The following is a 24,248-nucleotide window of genomic DNA, read 5'->3' on the forward strand; positions in this document are numbered from 1 at the left end:
AAACATTAGAAACGTTAACGCTGATCTCGTGAACTCACGTCTTTGGTGTTTCTGTCTGTCCTCTCTCGGTGTGTGTGTGTGTGTGTGTGTGTGTGTGTCCTGTGTTTGGATGTGATTCTGTCCCACGGATCACTGCGTTTAGTTTTTCTACAGGGATAGAACAGGCAAGCGCCGCCCTCTCTCTCTCTCTCTCTCTCTCTCTCTCTCTCTCTCTCTCTCTCTCTCTCTCTCTCTCTCTCTCTCTCTCTCTCTCTCTGTCCCCCCTCTTTGATTTCTCTCAGGCCAATAACAGTTATTAATATTGTCAATAATAATCCCTTTAAATATACCCTAACTTATAATGGTTATATTGGTCTCCAAATAATTTAGAGTTCTTTCTAAAATATTAAAATATTTTAATATATGCAGACATCAGTTTTATCGTAATTTAATAGCTAATGAAACACAAATGCTTCAGGGGCCCGTTTCAGAAAGGAGGTTAAGTGAAAACTCTGAGTAGGTTAACCCTGAAATGAGGGAAACTCTGGGTTTTCTGTTTCAGAATGGGAGGTATGTCAAACCTGAGAAAGCAGGGTAAGTCAAGCCCGTTTCTGAAAGAGAGGTAACTTATACTCAGAGTCAGTTACCAGGGTAACTTACTCTGTGAACCTAACCTGGTCAGAAGCAGGTTTTCTTCGGTAAACCAAGAGTTTCTTTCAGTCTCCTCCCCTTTTTAAAGCACCAGCAGTGTTTAAATACTTTATTCATTCATTCAAACGCCACAAATGCTTTTCTTACTGAGTATTTTGGTTGTATTTCAAGTATAAATATAAAAAAATATATTAATTTAATCTAAATCTAAAGTAAGCAAAGTTTACTTAAAACAAATTAAATTATCTGCCACAAAAATACATAGTAAGAAAAGCATTTTTTGCAGGAACATTCATTGCTCATATTTTCATCATGAGGACACTGTCAAACTGACAAAAATGGCATGTCCTTTTACACAGGATCCTGACGTTCACTTGATAATCCTCTAGAAGTATCCTAATAATTAGATTTTCCTTTAGGATTTCCAGCGGTTGGACGCATTTATGACATATTCCCATCATCACATTTTCTGAAAACGGATAACTGTATGGAAGGATGCTGCCAGATGGTAGTACAAGATATATGCCATAACCACCACCACAGCTGTTAAATACATTTATTTACAATTTTTATAGTCATCTTTATTTCCTACAAATACTTTATTCATTAAATATATATTTTTGTGTCTCCATTTGCTCAAATAGCAAAAGAAAAACTCCACAATAGGGATTTCACAACTTTCAAAAAGGGAAAAATAGAGTGAGATTGATAACTGCAGTGAAAAGAGAGAAAGATGTTAATTTTCACCATCACTCCCATAGACACTGTATTAGAAACACCCTCACAGCAGCGGTATCTTGATTTTTGTAATTTGATGCAAAAGTAATATAATACAAAGTATTAGTGTTATAAATGTACATACATAAAAAAAAAATACAAAAAACGTTGCAGGATTTACGATATTGATGATCGTTAAAACGCGTCATCACAGTCTGTGAAAAGGGTCTATGTGAGAAAAGCTGCTGAACATTGGACACTGAATGATTTATTTAATATGGCAAATGTTTGTAAAGTCATGAAACCAACACCCATGAACATTTTATGCTTAAAGCTTTACCTGATTGAATTATGTTTTTTTTTTTTTCATTTTTAGCTGCTGCCACATTCTTTGTTTGCCTTTTGGATACCATGAAAATTAAACTTCATTAAAATAATTAAGAATTAAACTTGTGTATTGACCCGGAAGTATGCAAACGTCTTTTTGTTGGGTGCTGTTGCCATGGTGAATCGTAATTTCGGAGCTCCATTGATCGTGGCTTTTCATAGTTGGAGTGCATGTGTTTAACTCAGAGTCAGTCTACTCGGAGTTGATTAAACTACCTCAATTCAGCTGTTCTGAAACCCAAAACTCAGAGTTTCCCATCTCAGAGTAAGTCAACTCAGAGTTCAGGTTTAAACTCAGAGTTGGTTGAACCTCCTTACTGAAACGGGCCCCAGGAAAGGTTTGAGGAGCACAACAACGAGTTTGAGGTGTTGACTTGCCCTCCAAATCTCAATCCAATCGAGCATCTGTGGGATGTGCTGAACAAGCAAGTCCGATCCATGGAAGCCCCACCTCTTAACTTACAGGACTTAAAGGATCTGCTGCTAACATCTTGGTGCCAGATCAGTGTATACACACACACACATACATTTCTCCATGTCAATAATATGAAGTCCCTCAGATGAAATATGGCGCGTTTTGTCTCCCTCTCGTGGTGGCAAAGTTAATATTAAAAGTGAAATGAATAACATACAATTAAAAAACAACAACAACATAATTGTAGATACATGGATTTTAGCTTAGCTTTAAAAAATAAATGAATCAAGAGACTTCAAAATTTTTATAAGAATTAAAAATATATAACAGCATAATAATTAAAGTTACATTTGAGTGTGTCCTTATTCACTTTAATGACAGCATCACTATTACCTCCAATATAATATATATAATATAATACCTCCAAATTATGTATTTTTTTGTCAAGCAATGACTCTGACACGGCTCTGACTGCACATGGATATATTGATAGTAAAGCCTGTCAGACATCTGGACATTTGATCACACACGGAGGCTTTAGCATCAATAAAACACAACTGAAGACTAATAGGTGTGTGGAGAGTTTCTTTATTTAATATACATAAATAAAAATGGTATTGTCAAAAGCTAAAGAAACAAAATCCACCACAAAGTCTTCCAAGGCCTCACCTGTAAAAGGAGCCGTTTTCTACATAAATAGGAGAAACTGTGTTTTCTGTACATCTCTGACCCACATTCGGGTTTTGGCGTTTGCATTCAATGCATGCGATGCTTTCGTTTCATTTGAGGGTCAATTAAACAACAACAAAAATAATAATTGTCATCTATTTGCTTTTTAAGCACACCAAATGTAAAAATAAAACCCAGAGGTTGAAGTTAAACTGAAAAGACGTTTCACTTCAAGCACAAAAAGGCTCTTTTGACATTTTAGATTTTGGCCACTTCTTTAAAATGCTAGTAAAAGTCCTAGTTTCGCTTTATCCCTGAAACATTCACACATAGAAGCACAACTCTTGGAGGCACTGTGCTGTGCAATAATTTACAGTCTATTCTAGAGCAGACCGGTCACTCATAGGCCTATTCCTCTCTACGGTCCGTCTTCAGGCGGCGGCGGCGGCGGCACGTTCTCCGCTCCTTCTCCAGTCTCTGTGGCGGCCGGTGTGTTTGTGCTGTTGGCGTTCTGCAGAAACTTCCTCAGGTCCTTCAGAGCCGGTCTGAACATCTGAATGAGGGCGAGCAGAGCGGCCTGCGTGCCCTCCAGAGCCTGGGCTTGTCTCTCTTGAGCGCAGGCCTGGGCCTCCTGCGAGCGGCGGATCATCTGGAGCAGGTCGTTCTGGTTCTCCAGGTGCTGGGCGATCTCGCGCACGTGCAGGTTGGTGACGCGGTGCTCCTGGAGCAGTCTGGCCGAGTTGAGTGCGATGCGGCTTTTCAGCTCCTGAGGTTTGGCGGAGCATTCGGCCTGCGCCGCCAGCATCTCCACCGGCGCCTCCGCGGTGACCGTCACGGGCGTCTCGGTGCAATACTCCACCATGCCCTCCTCCAGCGTGTGGTACGTCGTCTCTGCAGGGGCATATATGGAATTAAATTAATGACAAATGTATTTGATACAAAGCTAAATTTGCATTTGACTTATTTCTTGCATTGTTATGGGCTGAAGTTCAACATATAGGGGAGAGCGGGGCACAACCTAACGCTTTTTGACTTTCTCAGTTTTTGTATATCCACTTGGGATTCAGAGTATTTATTGTTTCCCACATTAATTGCACACATGTCTAGTACAATTATGTGGTTTTGTTTCATTAATACAGTGTATACTTTTTTTCTTGATTTACCCCGAAAGAATGGAAGTGAAATGTGAATGGATAGATGCACTTTTATGATGGATAGATGCACTTTTATGATGGATAGATGCACTTTTATGATGGATAGATGCACTTTTATGATGGATAGATGCACTTTTATAATGGATAGATGCACTTTTATGATGGATAGATACATAATGGATAGATGCACTTTTATAATGGATAGATGCACTTTTATAATGGATAGATGCACTTTTATGATGGATAGATGCACTTTTATGATGTATAGATGCACTTTTATGATGGATAGATGCACTTTTATGATGGATAGATGCACTTTTATAATGGATAGATGCACTTTTATTATGGATAGATGCACTTTTATTATGGATAGATGCACTTTTATTATGGATAGATGCACTTTTATGATGGATAGATGCACTTTTATTATGGATAGATGCACTTTTATTATGGATAGATGCACTTTTATAATGGATAGATACACTTTTATGATGGATAGATGCACTTTTATGATGGATAGATGCACTTTTATGATGGATAGATGCACTTTTATGATGGATAGATGCACTTTTATTATGGATAGATGCACTTTTATTATGGATAGATGCACTTTTATTATGGATAGATGCACTTTTATTATGGATAGATGCACTTTTATTATGGATAGATGCACTTTTATTATGGATAGATGCACTTTTATTATGGATAGATGCACTTTTATTATGGATAGATACACTTTTATAATGGATAGATGCACTTTTATGATGGATAGATGCACTTTTATGATGGATAGATGCACTTTTATAATGGATAGATGCACTTTTATGATGGATAGATGCACTTTTATGATGGATAGATGCACTTTTATGATGGATAGATGCACTTTTATTATAGATGCACTTTTATTATGGATAGATGCACTTTTATTATGGATAGATGCACTTTTATTATGGATAGATGCACTTTTATTATGGATAGATACACTTTTATAATATAATGGATAGATGCACTTTTATGATGGATAGATGCACTTTTATGATGGATAGATGCACTTTTATGATGGATAGATGCACTTTTATAATGGATAGATGCACTTTTATGATGGATAGATGCACTTTTATGATGGATAGATGCACTTTTATGATGGATAGATGCACTTTTATAATGGATAGATGCACTTTTATGATGGATAGATACATAATGGATAGATGCACTTTTATGATGGATAGATGCACTTTTATGATGGATAGATGCACTTTTATAATGGATAGATGCACTTTTATGATGGATAGATGCACTTTTATTATGGATAGATGCACTTTTATTATGGATAGATGCACTTTTATAATGGATAGATACACTTTTATGATGGATAGATGCACTTTTATAATGGATAGATGCACTTTTATGATGGATAGATGCACTTTTATGATGGATAGATGCACTTTTATGATGATAGATGCACTTTTATGATGATAGATGCACTTTTATGATGGATAGATACATAATGGATAGATGCACTTTTATAATGGATAGATGCACTTTTATAATGGATAGATGCACTTTTATGATGGATAGATGCACTTTTATGATGGATAGATGCACTTTTATGATGATAGATGCACTTTTATGATGGATAGATGCACTTTTATGATGGATAGATGCACTTTTATGATGGATAGATGCACTTTTATGATGGATAGATGCACTTTTATAATGGATAGATGCACTTTTATGATGGATAGATGCACTTTTATGATGGATAGATGCACTTTTATAATGGATAGATGCACTTTTATTATGGATAGATGCACTTTTATAATGGATAGATACACTTTTATAATGGATAAATGCACTTTTATGATGGATAGATGCACTTTTATGATGGATAGATGCACTTTTATGATGGATAGATGCACTTTTATAATGGATAGATGCACTTTTATTATGGATAGATGCACTTTTATTATGGATAGATGCACTTTTATTATGGATAGATGCACTTTTATTATGGATAGATACACTTTTATAATGGATAGATGCACTTTTATAATGGATAGATGCACTTTTATGATGGATAGATGCACTTTTATGATGGATAGATGCACTTTTATAATGGATAGATGCACTTTTATGATGGATAGATGCACTTTTATGATGGATAGATGCAATTTTATGATGGATAGATGCACTTTTATGATGGATAGATGCACTTTTATGATGGATAGATGCACTTTTATTATGGATAGATGCACTTTTATTATGGATAGATGCACTTTTATAATGGATAGATGCACTTTTATAATGGATAGATGCACTTTTATGATGGATAGATGCACTTTTATGATGGATAGATGCACTTTTATGATGGATAGATGCAATTTTATGATGGATAGATGCACTTTTATGATGGATAGATGCACTTTTATGATGGATAGATGCACTTTTATTATGGATAGATGCACTTTTATTATGGATAGATGCACTTTTATAATGGATAGATGCACTTTTATGATGGATAGATGCAATTTTATGATGGATAGATGCACTTTTATGATGGATAGATGCACTTTTATGATGGATAGATGCAATTTTATGATGGATAGATGCACTTTTATGATGGATAGATGCACTTTTATGATGGATAGATGCACTTTTATTATGGATAGATGCACTTTTATTATGGATAGATGCACTTTTATTATGGATAGATGCACTTTTATTATGGATAGATGCACTTTTATGATGGATAGATGCACTTTTATGATGGATAGATGCACTTTTATGATGGATAGATGCACTTTTATAATGGATAGATGCACTTTTATGATGGATAGATGCACTTTTATTATAGATGCACTTTTATTATGGATAGATGCACTTTTATTATGGATAGATGCACTTTTATTATGGATAGATGCACTTTTATGATGGATAGATGCACTTTTATGATGGATAGATGCACTTTTATAATGGATAGATGCACTTTTATGATGGATAGATGCACTTTTATTATAGATGCACTTTTATTATGGATAGATGCACTTTTATTATGGATAGATGCACTTTTATTATGGATAGATGCACTTTTATTATGGATAGATGCACTTTTATTATGGATAGATACACTTTTATGATGGATAGATGCAATTTTATGATGGATAGATGCACTTTTATGATGGATAGATGCACTTTTATGATGGATAGATGCACTTTTATTATGGATAGATGCACTTTTATTATGGATAGATGCACTTTTATTATGGATAGATGCACTTTTATTATGGATAGATGCACTTTTATGATGGATAGATGCACTTTTATGATGGATAGATGCACTTTTATGATGGATAGATGCACTTTTATAATGGATAGATGCACTTTTATGATGGATAGATGCACTTTTATTATAGATGCACTTTTATTATGGATAGATGCACTTTTATTATGGATAGATGCACTTTTATTATGGATAGATGCACTTTTATTATGGATAGATGCACTTTTATTATGGATAGATACACTTTTATAATATAATGGATAGATGCACTTTTATGATGGATAGATGCACTTTTATGATGGATAGATGCACTTTTATGATGGATAGATGCACTTTTATGAAGGATAGATGCACTTTTATAATGGATAGATGCACTTTTATGATGGATAGATGCACTTTTATGATGGATAGATGCACTTTTATGATGGATAGATGCACTTTTATAATGGATAGATGCACTTTTATTATGGATAGATGCAGTTTTATTATGAATAGATGCAGTTTTATGATGGATAGATGCACTTTTATGATGGATAGATGCACTTTTATTATGGATAGATGCACTTTTATTATGGATAGATGCACTTTTATGATGGATAGATGCACTTTTATGATGGATAGATGCACTTTTATGATGGATGGATAGATGCACTTTTATTATGGATAGATGCACTTTTATGATGGATAGATGCACTTTTATGATGGATAGATGCACTTTTATGATGGATAGATGCACTTTTATGATGGATAGATGCACTTTTATAATGGATAGATGCACTTTTATGATGGATAGATGCACTCTTATGATGGATAGATGCACTTTTATGATGGATAGATGCACTTTTATGATGGATAGATGCACTTTTATAATGGATAGATGCACTTATAATGGATAGATGCACTTTTATGATGGATAGATGCACTTTTATGCACTTTTATGATGATAGATGCACTTTTATGATGATAGATGCACTTTAATGGATAGATGCACTTTTATAATGGATAGATGCACTTTTATGCACTTTTATAATGGATAGATGCACTTTTATAATGGATAGATGCACTTTTATAATGGATAGATGCACTTTTATGATGGATAGATGCACTTTTATGATGGATAGATGCACTTTTATAATGGATAGATGCACTTTTATGATGGATAGATGCACTTTTATGATGGATAGATGCACTTTTATGATGGATAGATGCACTTTTATAATGGATAGATGCACTTTTATGATGGATAGATACACTTTTATAATGGATAGATGCACTTTTATAATGGATAGATGCACTTTTATGATGGATAGATGCACTTTTATGATGGATAGATGCACTTTTATAATGGATAGATGCACTTTTATGATGGATAGATGCACTTGTATTATGGATAGATGCACTTTTATTATGGATAGATGCACTTTTATGATGGATAGATGCACTTTTATTATGGATAGATGCAGTTTTATTATGAATAGATGCACTTTTATGAAGGATAGATGCACTTTTATGATGAGACAGATGCACTTTTATTATGGATAGATGCAGTTTTATTATGAATAGATGCAGTTTTATGATGGATAGATGCACTTTTATGATGGATAGATGCACTTTTATTATGGATAGATGCACTTTTATTATGGATAGATGCACTTTTATAATGGATAGATGCACTTTTATGATGGATAGATGCACTTTTATGATGGATAGATGCACTTTTATTATGGATAGATGCACTTTTATGATGGATAGATGCACTTTTATTATGGATAGATGCACTTTTATGATGGATAGATGCACTTTTATGATGGATAGATGCACTTTAATGATGGATAGATGCACTTTTATTATGGATAGATGCACTTTTATGATGGATAGATGCACTTTTATTATGGATAGATGCACTTTTATGATGGATAGATGCACTTTTATAATGGATAGATGCACTTTTATGATACCATATATTTGCTATATATAAATAGCTCACAGTGGGTCTGTCTTAAATGTTTATAAGCTATCATTCCAAATCTATTTCCTTATGGAGAAAATTAATGTGTTTACCTCCAGAACCGGACTGTTGAACTCTATAGAAGACCACAACCATCCAATCAATTCCCCACAGACAAAATCAAACCCTGCCCTACATTTGTTCTTGTTCAGTAATCTTTACATTTGTATATATGTCTCAATAGGTAAGAAAAGACATAATGTGAGAGATAATGTGTAAAACTAAACCCATACCTTCAAGAGTTTTTATCTCGCACGCTGCTGCGGCGGCTGGTTGAATGCCTGTGAAGAGACAGCATCGAAATGCATTTGTAAAAGTGTAAACTCAAAATGTAAATTGTAAAATGGTCCTTTTCCTTTTTAGACAGGTTGAACGTTAAAGCAAGACACTACAGACAAAACCATTGTTTTTTCATGCACTGAGATTGTAGGCTATTTTGCTTCCTTAACATGTTTTCTGTTAAACTAGTAGAGAGAAAATATCCTTATTAATCATACTTTATCCATATCTATAGATTTCAACTGGGATACCTATCTAAATATCTTATCTAGAAAAATTATGTTTTCTCAAAGTAAGATTTTTCACAGAAATCTTCACTTCAACTTAAAATTCCCAGTTTTACCTCATATATATATTAGTGCTGGGAAATCGATTAATCACGATTAATCACATTCAAAATAAAAGTTTGTGTTTACATAATATGTGTATGTAATGTGTATGATTGTTATATATATATATAAATACACACACATGCAATAATAACATTTATAGTTACATAAGATAAATTATATATATATATATATATATATATATATATATATATATATATATATATATATATCATTTTATTCCTAAAATCATGGTGAAAATAATGGACATAATTTTGACAAAAAATATATATATTCTATATTATATTACAAATTATTCCTAAAATCATGGTGGAAAAAAAATAACCGAATTTTCTGATTTATGAAGGGATAAAAAGAGAAAACTTTAACTCAAACAAGTCAAGAAAATTAAATAGGAATTTTGAATTTGGCTTCATCCAGTGTTCAGATTTCTCTTCTTGTAAATTATGCAAATGAGCAGAGTTGGGCAAATTTGCATAAATGACTTTTCATAAATTATTCTTGAACTGACCAAAGTATTTAAAGAAAGGCCACATGTTAACGTTAGATGTTAAATTTGGATGTTTAATCCACTATTGTTGTATATAGAATTGTTCAATAATGTATAATGCAATGACATCAGAACTGTAATTAAACTGCAGAACATTTTTAAAGTAATTCCTTTTTTTTTTTTAAGAGAGAAGTAGGCAAATTAAATTATACTAATTACTTGAGTTACACCCAATAGGCTACTGCGAATAAATGCATATTTAATAAGATAGATCTAAATTATATCTCATTTGCATATTAAAACAACATTTCAGGGGGAAAATATGAAGGCAAAACTATTGTTTTAATAAACTTTGATTGATCAAGTGGGGAAGTATTATGATATCTATAGTTAAAATATATGTTTACCTGCGGTTAAAGTGTTTTACCAGGTGAAAAAAACGGAAGTAAAGTAAGTAAGTGTAACAGTTGTTGAAGTCTTTAAAGAGAGATTACATTACAAACACACATTTTATCATTAGTTATTTAATCCACTATTGTTTTATATAGAATTGTTATATAGTCTATAATGCAATTACATCAGAAGTCAATGTAATTAGTTAAATTACAGACAAATTTAAGAGTAATCCCTTACTTTACGTTTTCAAGGGAAAAGTAATTAAATTAAACTAATAAAAGTTACACCCAACACTGCAAATTAGTGCATATTCAATTAGATGTCTCATTTGCATATTAAAACAACATTTCAGGGAGAAAATATGAAGGCAAAACTATTGTTTTAATAAATTTTGATTGATCAAGTGGGGAAGTATTATGATATCTATAGTTAAAATATATGTTTACCTGCGGTTAAAGTGTTTTACCAGGTGAAAAAAACGGAAGTAAAGTAAGTAAGTGTTTCAGTTGTCGATCTTCATACATTATTCTTGAACTGACCAAAGTCTTTAAAGAGAGATTACATTACAAACACACATTTTATCATTAGATGTTTAATCCACTATTGTTTTATATAGAATTGTTATATAGTCTATAATGCAATTACATCAGAAGTAAATGTAATTAGTTAAATTACAGACAAATTAAAGAGTAATCCCTTAAATTAAATTAATTAAAGAGTAATCCCTTAAATTAAATTAAACTAATAAAAGTCACACTCAACAATGTCTCATTTGCATATTAAAACATTTCAGGGGGAAAATATGAAGGCAAAACTATTGTTTTAATAAACTTTGATTGATCAAGTGAAGAAGTATTATGATATCTATTGTTAAAATATATTTTTACCTGCCGTTCAGGGTTTAACGTATTTTTACCAGGTGAAAGAAATGGAAGTAGAGTAAGAATGTGTAACAGTTGTCGGTCTCTACGCAATTAGAGTTACGCAGCTGTAACGCTAGTGTCTTACTTTGCGTAAGCGTGACGGTGGCGGCGGAGCTGATGGGCACCGCAATCTCCGCGCCCGCTTCCGCCGCCGGCAGGCTGATGATGGTCGCCTCGCCCAGCAGATTGCAGATGCGCTGCTGCATGGAGGTCAGGATCACGGGCACGGTGGTGCAGTCGCCCGTGCCCTCCATGGCCGCGCGCGCCTGGGCCACTTTCCGCCGCACCTCCGTCTTGAGATCGGACCATTTCTTCTTGACCTCGGCGAGCTCGCGCTGGCAGGTGCTGACGGCGTTCACGCGCTTCAGAATCTCCATCCACGAGCTGTTCTTAGCGATGTGCGTGACGCCCGCGTTAAAGTGATTCACCAAAATGTGTTTTTGCTTCTCCATCTCCTCCACGATGATCTCCACCTCCCTCTCGGAGAAATTAGTTTTTCTCTTTTTGGCCTGAGATGCCATAGCGTTTATAATTGGACGCAGGGGGAATAAAAAATTGCGTAGAATACGCAAAAATAGTAAGTTTTTGTCCCGACACAGTTGCGCAGCGTAATGGCTTCTTGAATCGACTTCTCGTCCAACAACAACGTTTGCGGCCGCAAATGGCTGAAGTCCCGCCCCCTCCGTCGCTTCTTACGATTCCCATTGGTTTAGACTCGTCAGTGGCGATGACGATCTGTCTTTTCATTTGTGGAAACTGTGATCAATCAGACCTTACGCTTGCGCGGCTAGACTTGTTGTCAGCCAGAGGAGGGAGCTATTTAACAACTTATATACAAGTATTTTTTGAGATTTAATATATTTCTCATATTACAAAATTGAGATTTACGAAGCGTTATGAGAAAACAGTGTTCGGATTTTATCAGTATAAACATTGTAAAACAGTGTCTGGAAGAGGTATGGCTCTAATACTGAATAAACAAACAAGCAGTTTGACATAATTGGGTCTTTTCTTGGATTGTGCCTTTTGTGTCCCTAGTAAAGATCATGATCTCTGCCTTAAAATGTTAAAAATATAAATTTTAGTCATAAATATCACTATTTGAAGTCTAGGCATATTGAACTTGATTAAAAACATTTTTGAACAACCACATAGCCCATTTTCATGATAACTACAACACTTAGGTCTACTATATATAATTATTTTTTTATATTTTTGGGTTTATCAGTAATGATTCTCTCTAATTTATTTATATATATATATATATATATATATATATATATATATATATATAATTTTATTTTATTTTTTTTAACTATTACAATGAAGGTTGTTAGCTTGTCCCTCAATTTATTGTCCACCCTGTTATTTTTGACTACTTTTGAATATTGGAAAAATGAAAATGACATAATATCATAAAGCAGTCATCACTTCTTTGGAGGAGAAACAACTTGGTCAAGATCCTCGATTATTTTAACTGTCAATTTTTACGAATTTTATCTTACAAATGTGATGTGGTCAACCTTAGTATGTCCACCCTAAGGGAAATATGAAAGAAAAAGAAAAATGTAAAGGCCATGCAATTCTTTATTTGATAGACCTTCTATGTCAGCTTGTTTTTGCTCAGACACGGTGCATTGGCTGATTTTGGATCAGAATGTCCACTCTGTTATATCAGACGTCCTAACAGAGTGGACACCGAGTGTACAGTGCCCTCCACTAACTTTAGCACCCTTGGTAAATATGAGCAAAGATGGCTGTGAAAATAAATCTGCGTTGTTTATCCTTTTGATCTTTCATTCAAAACATTCACAAAACCTTTCATTGAAGTAGAACAATTGAAAGTGGGGGGGAAATCTCATTATGAAATGTTTTTCTCTAACTCACCTCGGCCATAATTATTGGCAACCAATTATTGCAACCTCCTTTCCCCAAGATAACAGCTCTGAGTCTTCTCCTATAATGCCTGAAGAGTTTGGAGACCAGAGATCCCAGATTCAGATTCCCAGCTCTTCCCTTCAGTTTCTACAGGGTTCAGGTCAGAGGACTGGGATGGCCATAGCAGAAGCTTCATTTTGTGCTCAGTGTTTGTTTTGGATCGTTGTCCTGATGGAAGATCCAACCACAGCTCATTATCAGATTTCTAGCACAGGCCGTCAGGTTTCGATTTTTTATCTGTTGGTATTTGCTAGAATCCATGATATCATGTATCTGAACAAGATGTCCAGAACTTGTAGCAAAAGAAATAGGCCACAAATTTCACAGATCCAGCGGAGTATTTAACCGTGGACATGGGGTGCTTTTGAGCCCTGTTTGCCTGAACTAATCTCTGCGATTCTCCATCGGTCATCCTCTGAGAGTGTTTGTCCACTCAAACTCTCCTCCTCGCCGTGCATTAGGACAATATAGATACACATCAGATTCATAACATCTTTAGTTGATTGGAACTTCTTAATTATTGCCCTCATGGTGGAAACGGGGATTTTCAATGGTTTAGCTATTTTCTTTCAGACACACACACACACACACACACACACATTCAATTTTTTTACTTCAATGAAAGTTTAGAGTTTTGTGAATGTTTTGAATGAAAGATCAAAAGGATAAACAACGCAGATTTCCACAGCCGCCTTTGCTCATATTTACCAAGGGTGGCAACATTAGTGGAGGGCAACATTAGTGGAGGGCACTGTACATGGTGATTGTGAAAGTATTTTATGTTTAAAGTTTGAGGAAGTAGGGTATTTAAAGTTCGTTGGCAATGTTTTACATATTGTTTCCCATCTAAATCAATTTCAAAATAAAGTAAAATTGTATTGGTAGTACGAGAGCGAAAGGAAATCATCCATCCATTCTTTATACCACTTCCCCACCCTGATATATTTTGTCCACCCTGATATATTTAGTCCACCCTGTTATTATTTAGTCCACCCTGATATTATTTTGTCCAGTCTGTTATTATTTTGTCAACCCTGATATTATTTTTGTTCATCCTGTTATTATTTTGTCCACCATGTTATTATGTTATTATTTTGTCCATCCTGTTATTATTTTGTCCATCCTGTTATTATTTTGTCCATCCTGTTATTATTTTGTCCATCCTGTTATATTTTGTCCACCCTGATATTTTTTTTTTGTCCAACCTGTTATTATTTTGTCCACCCTGATATTATTTTGTCCAACCTGTTATTATTTTGTCCACCCTGTTATTATTTTGTCCACCATGTTTCATTTTGTCCACCCTGATATATTTTGTCCACCCTGATATTAATTTGTCCACCCTGATATTATTTTTGTTCATCCTGTTATTATTTTATCCATCCTGTTATTATTTTGTTCATCCTGTTATATTTTGTCCACCCTGTTATTATTTTGCCCAGCCTATTATTATTTTGTCAACCCTGATATTATTTTGTTCACCCTGATATATTTTGTTCACCCTGATATTATTTTTTGTCAACCCTGATATTATTTTTGTTCATCCTGTTATTATTTTGTCCACCATGTTATTATGTTATTATTTTGTCCATCCTGTTATTATTTTGTCCATCCTGTTATATTTTGTCCACCCTGATATTATTTTTGTCAACCCTGTTATTATTTTTGTCTAACCTGTTATTATTTTGTCAACCCTGATATTATTTTGTCCCCCCTGTTATTTTGTCCACCCTGATATTATTTTTTTGTCCAACCTGTTATTATTTTGTCCACCCTGATATTATTTTGTCCAACCTGTTATTATTTTGTCCACCCTGATATTATTTTGTCCAACCTGTTATTATTTTGTCCACCCTGATATTATTTTTGTCCACCCTGATATTATTTTTGTCCAACCTGTTATTATTTTGTCCACCCTGATATTATTTTTGTCCAACCTGTTATTATTTTGTCCACCCTGATATTATTTTTGTCCACCCTGATATTATTTTTGTCCACCCTGTTATTATTCGTCCACCCTGTTATTATTCGTCCACCCTGTTATATTTTGTCCATCCTGATATTATTGTGTTCAAACAGTTTTTTAACAATAATTTCATAAAATCATGGGGGGAAAAAACTATTAATTCAGTGGCAATGAAGATTTACTAGAGTATCAATAATGTAGCACTTTACAAGTAAACAAAAATGCCTTTTAGGGTGGACTTTTTTTATTTTATTTATTTTGTTTAATAAATTGTTACATTTTACAATTCACCCTGTTATATTTTGTCCACCCTGTTATATTTTGTCCACCCTGATATTATTTAGTCCACCCTGATATTATTTTGTCCACCCTGATATATTTTGTCCACCCTGATATTATTTTGTCTACCCTGATATTATTTTTGTTCATCCTGTTATTATTTTGTCCACCCTGTTATTATTTTGTCAACCCTGATATTATTTTGTCCACCCTGATATATTTTGTTCACCCTGATATTATTTTGTTCACCCTGATATTATTTTTTGTCAACCCTGATATTATTTTGTCCACCCTGATATATTTTGTTCACCCTGATATTATTTTGTTCACCCTGATATTATTTTTTGTCAACCCTGATATTATTTTTGTTCATCCTGTTATTATTTTGTCCATCCTGTTATTATTTTGTTCATCCTGTTATATTTTGTCCACCCTGTTATTATTTTGTCCACCCTGATATTATTTTGTCCAACCTATTATTATTTTGTCAACCCTGATATATTTTGTCCACCCTGTTATTATTTTGTCCACCCTGATATTATTTTGGTCCACCCTGATATTATTTTTGTCAACCCTGTTATTATATTTTCCATCCTGTTATACTTTGTCCACCCTGATATTATTTTTGTCAACCCTGTTATTATTTGGTCCACCCTGTTATTATTTTGTCCATCCTGTTATTATTTTGTCCACCCTGATATTATTTTGTCCAGTCTGTTATTATTTTGTCTACCCTGATATTATTTTGTCCAGTCTGTTATTATTTTGTCCACCCTGTTATTATTTTGTCCACCCTGATATTATTTTTGTCAACCCTGTTATTATTTTATCCACCCTGATATTATTTTGTCCACCCTGTTATTATTTTGTCCACCCTGATATTATTTTGTCCAGTCTGTTATTATTTTGTCTACCCTGATATTATTTTGTCCAGTCTGTTATTATTTTGTCCACCCTGTTATTATTTTGTCCACCCTGATATTATTTTGGTCCACCCTGATATTATTTTTGTCAACCCTGATATTATTTTGTCAACCCTGTTATTATTTGGTCCACCCTGATATTATTTTTGTCAACACTGTTATTATTTTATCCACCCTGATATTATTTTGTCCAGTCTGTTATTATTTTGTCTACCCTGTTATTATTTTGTCCAGTCTGTTATTATTTTGTCCAGTCTGTTATTATTTTGTCTACCCTGTTATTATTTTGTCCAGTCTGTTATTATTTTGTCCACTCTGATATTATTTTGTCCACCCTGTTATTATTCGTCCACCCTGTTATTATTCGTCCACCCTGTTATATTTTGTCCACTCTGATATTATTCGTCCACCCTGTTATTATTCGTCCACCCTGTTATTATTCGTCCACCCTGTTATTATTCGTCCACCCTGATATTATTGTGTTCAAGCAGTTTTTTAACAATAATTTCATAAAATCATGGGGGGAAAAAAACTATTAATTCAGTGGCAATGAAGATTTACTAGAGTATCAATAATGTAGCACTTTACAAGTAAACAAAAATGCCTTTTAGGGTGGACTTTTTTTATTTTATTTATTTTGTTTAATAAATGGTTACATTTATTTACCAGATTTACGTCACCCTATCATAACTACACAAAAGTATTAACTACAGTTTGATTTTCTACATTTTATGATGGCCAAAAGGCACGAATACCAGGAATGAGCCATTAACATGTTGGTTTTCAACAGATGCTTTCTTACTTAAAGTGCATCCAGATCTCAGGTGAATTATGAGGCTTTGTTTTCACGTGGCGGATACTGTGCTTTCATTCCAATGAACAGAAGTTTCTGGACTGTACTTGTATAGGATGGAAGGCAAGGAAACCAGAAGTGTCACAATAAACAGCAGCCCTTATATCCCTACCTCTCAGACTGTTGGCAAAACAAAGCGCTCTAAAAATAGTTATAAGGACACTGACAGGATGCTTCCAGTATTGCCAAGCATGTGTGAATATGTCCACTTGTCTATAAAGATTTGACCTGTGGCGTTTCTAAGCAGTTATTGTGGAAGTGTGCAAACTTATAAAGCCATTTCTACAGAACAGGTCCAAGAGCTTTTGAAGTTCATAATGAGTCTCGTAAAAATGGGCTATGCCTTTGACAATGGCGAATTAATAACAGTGGACTGAAATAGATCAGGCGTGACCTTTCTGAGAATTCAGATTTAAAGATTGATAAAGCTGAATTCTTAGAATAAAGTCACCTATTGAAATGAAATGAGAGGTGCTGCCTCATAACAGCAAACACACAAGCAGCCCTTTATAGTGAACACACTGACATTAATGGATCACTGTGATATTTACAGCTGCGCTGCTGTTCTGCTGTTAAAGATGTGTTGACAACATCCACTTGCTTTCTGACATACCTCATTATCCACTCATTTGAATTCAGTTGCATTGTAAATCTTTCTGTATTGTTTGCAACTGTTTGAAACAACCACCAAACTATTTGCATTGTATCATATCCTCAAGCAGGAGCTGCCCTCGCTTTCTGACGGAAGTTTAACGCTTCTCATTTGCAGATTTCGAAGAATTTGGCTCTTGTTCGCAGACATTTGGGAGCAATACGTGAGAGCTGATCCGTTGCTGGTGAACGAGTTAAACTCTTTCTACGCTCGCTTTGATGGTAATCGCGGCAGCGCGACTCCGGCGAGTGACGCGTCAGAGAGAGTCCCTCAGAGCAGCAACGGTCACGTGATCTCTGTCTCGGAGGACGAGGTTCGGAGGGCACTCAAACGTGTGGATGTCAGGAAAGCTGCTGGGCCGGATGGTATTTCAGGTCGTGTTCTGCGGTCCTGTGCTGATCAGCTCGCAGGGCTCTTTACATCCATATTCAACGAGTCCCTTGCTACATCTGTTGTCCCCACCTCCTTCAAACGATCCTCCATCATCCCTGTACCTAAGATCAGTAAACCCTCTTGCCTAAATGACTATCGTCCAGTGGCTCTCACATCTTTAGTCATGAAGGTCTTTGAGAGACTCATTAAAAACAACATTTGCTCCTCCATTCCTGACACTTTGGACCCTCTTCAGTTTGCCTATCGTCCCAATAGATCGACTGAAGATGCCATTTCTCACGTCCTTCACTCCTGCCTCACTCACATCGACAGCAAAAGTGGGAACTATGTCAGGTTGCTATTTATTGACTATAGCTCAGCCTTTAACACCATAGTTCCCATTAAGCTAACACACAAACTCCTGGATCTAGGCCTGAATTCTTCTCTCTGCCTCTGGATTGAAGATTTCCTCACTGGCAGACCCCAGGCGGTGAGAGTAGGCCAGTTCACCTCCACCTCCATCACCCTGAGTGTTGGAGCTCCACAGGGCTGTGTGCTGAGTCCCCTGCTCTACTCTCTCTACACCCATGACTGTTTGTCCACACACAGCTCCACCTCCATCATCAAGTTTGCTGATGATACTGTTGTCCTGGGTCTCATCTCCAACAACAATGAGACGGCATACTTGGACGAGGTGGAGCAACTGACATCATGGTGCCAGGACAACTGTCTCTCTCTGAATGTTAACAAGACCAAAGAACTGATTGTGGACTTCAGGAAGAGACAGCATCGGTCATACTCCCCTCTCATGATCAGCGGGTCACCGGTAGAGAGAGTGAGCAGCTTCAAATACCTGGGTGTGAACATCTCCGAGGATCTGACCTGGACTACACACATCCAGACACAGGTGAAAAAAGCCAGGCAAAGACTGTACCACCTGCGCCAGCTGAGGAAATTCAGGGTTTCACCAGCCATCCTGAAAACTTTCTATCGAGGGGCGATAGAAAGTGTCCTGACTCAGTGCATCACAGCGTGGTACGGGAACAGCACCAGTCAGGATTCCAAAGCCCTGCAAAGAGTGGTGCGCTTATCCGAGCGCATCTCAGGCTCAGCTCTCCCGTCTCTGCAGGACATCTACACCAAACGCTGCAGAGGTAGAGCTACTAAAATCATCAGAGACATTAATCACCCTGCAAACTCTCACTTCACCCTGCTGCCATCTGGTAAGCGCTTCCGTAGCCTGATGGCAAAGACTGAAAGACTCAGGAGGAGTTTCTTCCCCCAGGCCATCAGACTCCTGAACTCAGTCACGTGACTTCACTTCACCCCGCACACGCATAAACATACGGTTTTTTAACATTAACATCCACATACTGCAATTGCACTGCACTTTACTTTCCTATTGTTACTGCGTAACAACCTGTAATAAACCTTGCACATTATACTTCTTTATATATACATATATATATATATTTTATGTTAACCACTTATTTTTAAGTCTACAGTTTATCTCACTTATCATATCCACATATTTTTTATATTTTTATTTTATCATATTTCCTATTTTTATCTTTACTTGATTTATTTATAATTCTACTTATGTTAATACTTTTTATTCTAATTTTATTCTATTTCTATTTTAATTTCTTGTAACTGTTATTTGCACTGTCCATGGAGCGGACCTGTTTACATTTCACTGCCAGTTGTATATTGTGTATATAACTGTGTATGTGACAAATAAAACTCTTGAATCTTGAATCTTGAATACTGGTGTCAGACATGCAAATGAAGTTCTTAGAATAAAGAAAATCTACCATAATCTCTTAATACAGCCGTAGAAATGCTCTGACATGTTGAATTTGCTTTTAGAATGAAAGATCATACACTGACGATTAATGAAAGAACGGGATGTCTTATGTCGTTCATGAACATCTTATTAAACGCTCGGGAACTGCAACCTTTGCTGTGTTGTTATTGGCCAACACTACAGCACATACTATTCAAATGCTGGAACACAGAGTCACATGAGAGTCGAGGGTCGCCCTGTGTGATTGTGATGCTCCGCATCGCTGGCTCTTGCCTCATCTTTTTGGCTTTCACTGGCATTCACGGGCCTGGCAGGACTTTGTGTTTTGGTCTTACGGTCATGACACACTTAAACACTTGCAGACACTTTAACCCTCTGGTGCTCTTCGGTCATTTCTGACCGGAAAATGTTCTGTTTTGAAATTAAAAAAATCACAGCTTCATCGGAATGATACACTGTAAAAAAAATTCAGGTCTCCAATTGAAAATTTTCTAGTGACCGATCACATCTAAATTTTTCAGTTGCCCAAATGGAATTTCTGTGAATTGATGCAATTTAATTATATCAAAATTCAAGAAGCTCAATTTGGCCAACTAAAAAATTTAGATGTGATCGGTCACTAGAAAATTTTCAATTGGAGACCAAATTTTTTTTTACAGTGTATGAAACTTGGTGACTTTTCTAGCATTAGGTATGTAAACACACAAAAAAATTAATGATTGTCCACGGGGTCATGATTCGAGCATGCTGATTGGTCGTAAAAAAAAGAGTAGCGTTCATTGTCTTCGGTCATTAATGACCGACCATTGGAAATGAATGGGAAATTAGCAAAAACACAAAAATTCTCTGAATATTTGTGTGTACAATCTACAAATCGGCCACGATGCTGAAAAAAAAGTACACAGCAGTAAAGGGGTGACACTCTAAAACATCAAGAGTGTGATATTGACACATCCACTCACACACACACACACGCACACTTATACACACACACACACCGAAAAATTTAACCTATGAACCACATTTTGAATAGTTTTAAATCACAGCTTCATCAGAATGATATGAAACTTTGTGACTTTTATAGCATTAGGTGTGTAAACACACAACAAAAATTGAGAGCATGATTCGAGCATGCTAAGTGGTCGTAAAAAAAAAATACTCCCACAAAAATGACCACTATAGGAAATGAACGGGAAATCTGCAAAAACACAAATTCACAGAAAAAAATCTCTATTTCTAATAAACAAAAAAAATCTAAAACTTTATAATAAATAGTCTTTGAGATTTTTTAAATATATATTCAAATCCATCAACAACAACAAAAAAAATCATTAAATGTGTTGAAAACAGAACTAGGGAATTCTCAAACCTCTCCATAGAGACCTCTAGTGATTGCATGATTTCTTAAATAATTCTAAAAGAGGGCGCTAATCTGCCTTCAAATTTTTTTTTGAAGGCCTAGTCTCTATTTTAACCTGAAATAAAAAAAAAAAATTTTTAAATAATTTTCAATGGCAAAAATAGACCATAATTATTGCATAAATATTTAAATACCATCAAATCATCTCAAAAAACAAAATGAAAAAGAAAAAATATCATTGGTTTTACTGGGGTGGAGGAAGTTAAATTTTTAGGTGTCCGGTCACTTATGACCGGGAAGACAACCAATGCAACCCCTAAACGAAGAGCACCAGAGGGTTAAGCAAATCTCTGCATGCAAAAGTCTAAGGCTCACGGACAGCGAGTTAATCTGAATTTCACATGTATATGAATCTGTGTTTTTGATTGCAATACACCAACATGACAATGTCAGCATGAACTTCCCCTTCAAAATAACAATGTTGAGGTTTTGCTTACAAGTGCATGCATGTTGTCTGTCACTTCTAAAGGTATAACACTCGGCGTTTCACATTCAATTCATCAAAAGTGACATTTATAATGTTTAAAATTAGGGCTGTCAAAAGATTAATCGCGATTAAAAAAATAAAAGTTTGTGTTTACATAATATATGTGTGTGTACTCTGTTAATTATTATTTATATATACACACACAAGCATATATATATTTAGGAAAAAAATATTATTTTTAAATATAAAACATTTATATTTATATATATTATAGATTATATAAATGTATATACAGTATATACATGCAAATATTTCTTAAATATATACATGAATGTGTGTGTATTTATATATAAATAATAATTAACAGAGTACACACACATATATTATGTAAACACAAACTTTTATTTTGGATGCGATTAATCACGATTAATCTTTTGACAGCCCTATTTAAAATATATAACTTTTCAACATCGATAATAATCATAAATGTTTCTTGCACAGAATGATTTCTGAAGGATTAGTGACACTGAAGACTGGAGTAATGATGCTGAAAATTCAGCTTTGATCACACGAATAAATTACATTGTAGTATATATTCACACAGAAAACACCTGTTTTAAATCATAAAACATATTTCACATTTTTCCCCTGTATTTTTGGCCTTGGTGAGACTTTAGAAACATTAAAAATCTTACCGAACCCTAACTTTTGAACATGCACCATCTCTAAAATTGTGTTGTTTTCTTATGTCTTTTATTGAAAATCAATTTTGCCCAGTAAATCAGATCTGTGATATCATTAACTCAACGACAGGCTTCATCCAGCAAACTGCAGCGTTCTCCTGTTTCTGTTGATAAGAGTGTTTGTAAATCTCAGCAGAGTCACTGTTGATCCGTGATTGAGAGACAAACAGAGACTGTGAAGCCCATAATTGCACGTACATGAAATAGCACATCCTGTTTTTCAGCTGTCAATCTGACTCCAGGTAAAGTTTATCGGATACACTTCAAGGGATCAGACGTAATCCAGCGCGAGATCAAAACAAACACAGGATACACACCGACTTGGAACTTGACCTTGGCTCTGTACTGTGGTTAATATACACCTGTAGCTCTTTGAGTTTCAATGTATGGAGATCTTTATTATGAATGAGCCGTTTATCTTCAGGATGTATTTGTACGTGAGATAAACGGTTAGAACTGGCTTATCGCGACTGGCCAGTCCATTGTTCAGATTAAATTCACCTGAAAAACAAGCATTGTTGCATAATTTGTGTTCGGAACAGCATTATATGACCCAACAGGTGTAAAGTACACCTGAATAATTGTATTTCAACATTATGCTTTTTTTTTTTTGGTGAATTTAACTTTATTGGAGTATTTTATAGACCTTCAAAGTAGGCTACACATTTCACATTTCAAGTCAAGTCAAATTACGCTCTAATAAAGCTTATTTAACACTGCAAATAACAATAGACTTCTATATAAAATGGTCACTATGGTAATTTATGCTTGTGAAAAGCATTCATTGTACATGTTACACTGTCAGAAAAAAAGGTACAGTGCTGTCACTGGGGCGGTACCCCAAGGTACAAAACAAAAAAGGTACTAATATGTACCTTTAAGGTACTAATACGCACTCTTAAAGTACTGATATGTACCTTTTCACTTTTGTACCTTAGGGTACCGCCCCAGTGACAGCACTGTACCTTTTTTTCTGAGAGTATACTTTCAGTAGGCTATAAATAAATATGGACACGTTTTACTTTCACCTAAGTACATTTTCAGTTAGACACCGTATCCATATTTATAAATAAATACAAGTGCTTTTCTGAATAAGCCAAAATACACCGATATTTCAATGTAATTTCAACAGTGTTGGGGGTAACGCATTACAAGTAACTTGAGTTACAT

General features: G+C 35.0%; 2 protein-coding genes across 3 annotated transcripts in view; both read right to left on the reverse strand.

The window, feature by feature from the left end:
• Nucleotides 1-233, reverse strand: part of eeig1a (estrogen-induced osteoclastogenesis regulator 1a) — a 66,343-nt gene extending 66,110 nt beyond the window's left edge. The window contains exon 1 of one of the 2 annotated variants that reach the window (XR_013817357.1): nucleotides 39-162. The gene's annotated coding sequence lies outside the window, so the exon portion shown is untranslated. Of the gene's footprint in view, nucleotides 1-38 lie in introns of both variants that reach the window. The other variant, XM_079827792.1, reaches the window with a different exon arrangement.
• Nucleotides 234-2,437: 2,204 nt separating this feature from the next.
• naif1 (nuclear apoptosis inducing factor 1) lies at nucleotides 2,438-12,330 on the reverse strand. The gene is made up of 3 exons (XM_079828272.1): nucleotides 11,784-12,330; nucleotides 9,494-9,541; nucleotides 2,438-3,709 (listed from the first exon to the last, which is right to left on the reverse strand). The coding sequence occupies exons 1-3, from the start codon at nucleotides 12,217-12,219 to the stop codon at nucleotides 3,237-3,239; spliced, it is 957 nt and encodes a 318-aa protein (XP_079684398.1). The 5' UTR covers nucleotides 12,220-12,330; the 3' UTR covers nucleotides 2,438-3,236.
• Between the last annotated feature and the right edge of the window lie 11,918 nt (nucleotides 12,331-24,248).

Source organism: Gobio gobio (assembly GCF_949357685.1).
Source record: "Gobio gobio genome assembly, chromosome: 10".
NCBI lineage: Eukaryota > Metazoa > Chordata > Actinopteri > Cypriniformes > Gobionidae > Gobio > Gobio gobio.

What these genes read in the sequence shown, in the direction of transcription:
- naif1 (XM_079828272.1), bottom strand. Translation starts at nt 12,219, where the DNA reads ATGGCATCTCAGGCCAAAAAGAGAAAAACTAATTTCTCCGAGAGGGAG. An exon ending in CACCGTCACGCTTACGCAAA is followed by an intron (nt 9,542 to 11,783) that starts GTAAGACACTAG and finishes GTCTCTTCACAG; the next exon opens with GCATTCAACCAGCCGCCGCA. An exon ending in CGAGATAAAAACTCTTGAAG is followed by an intron (nt 3,710 to 9,493) that starts GTATGGGTTTAG and finishes ATGCCCCTGCAG; the next exon opens with AGACGACGTACCACACGCTG.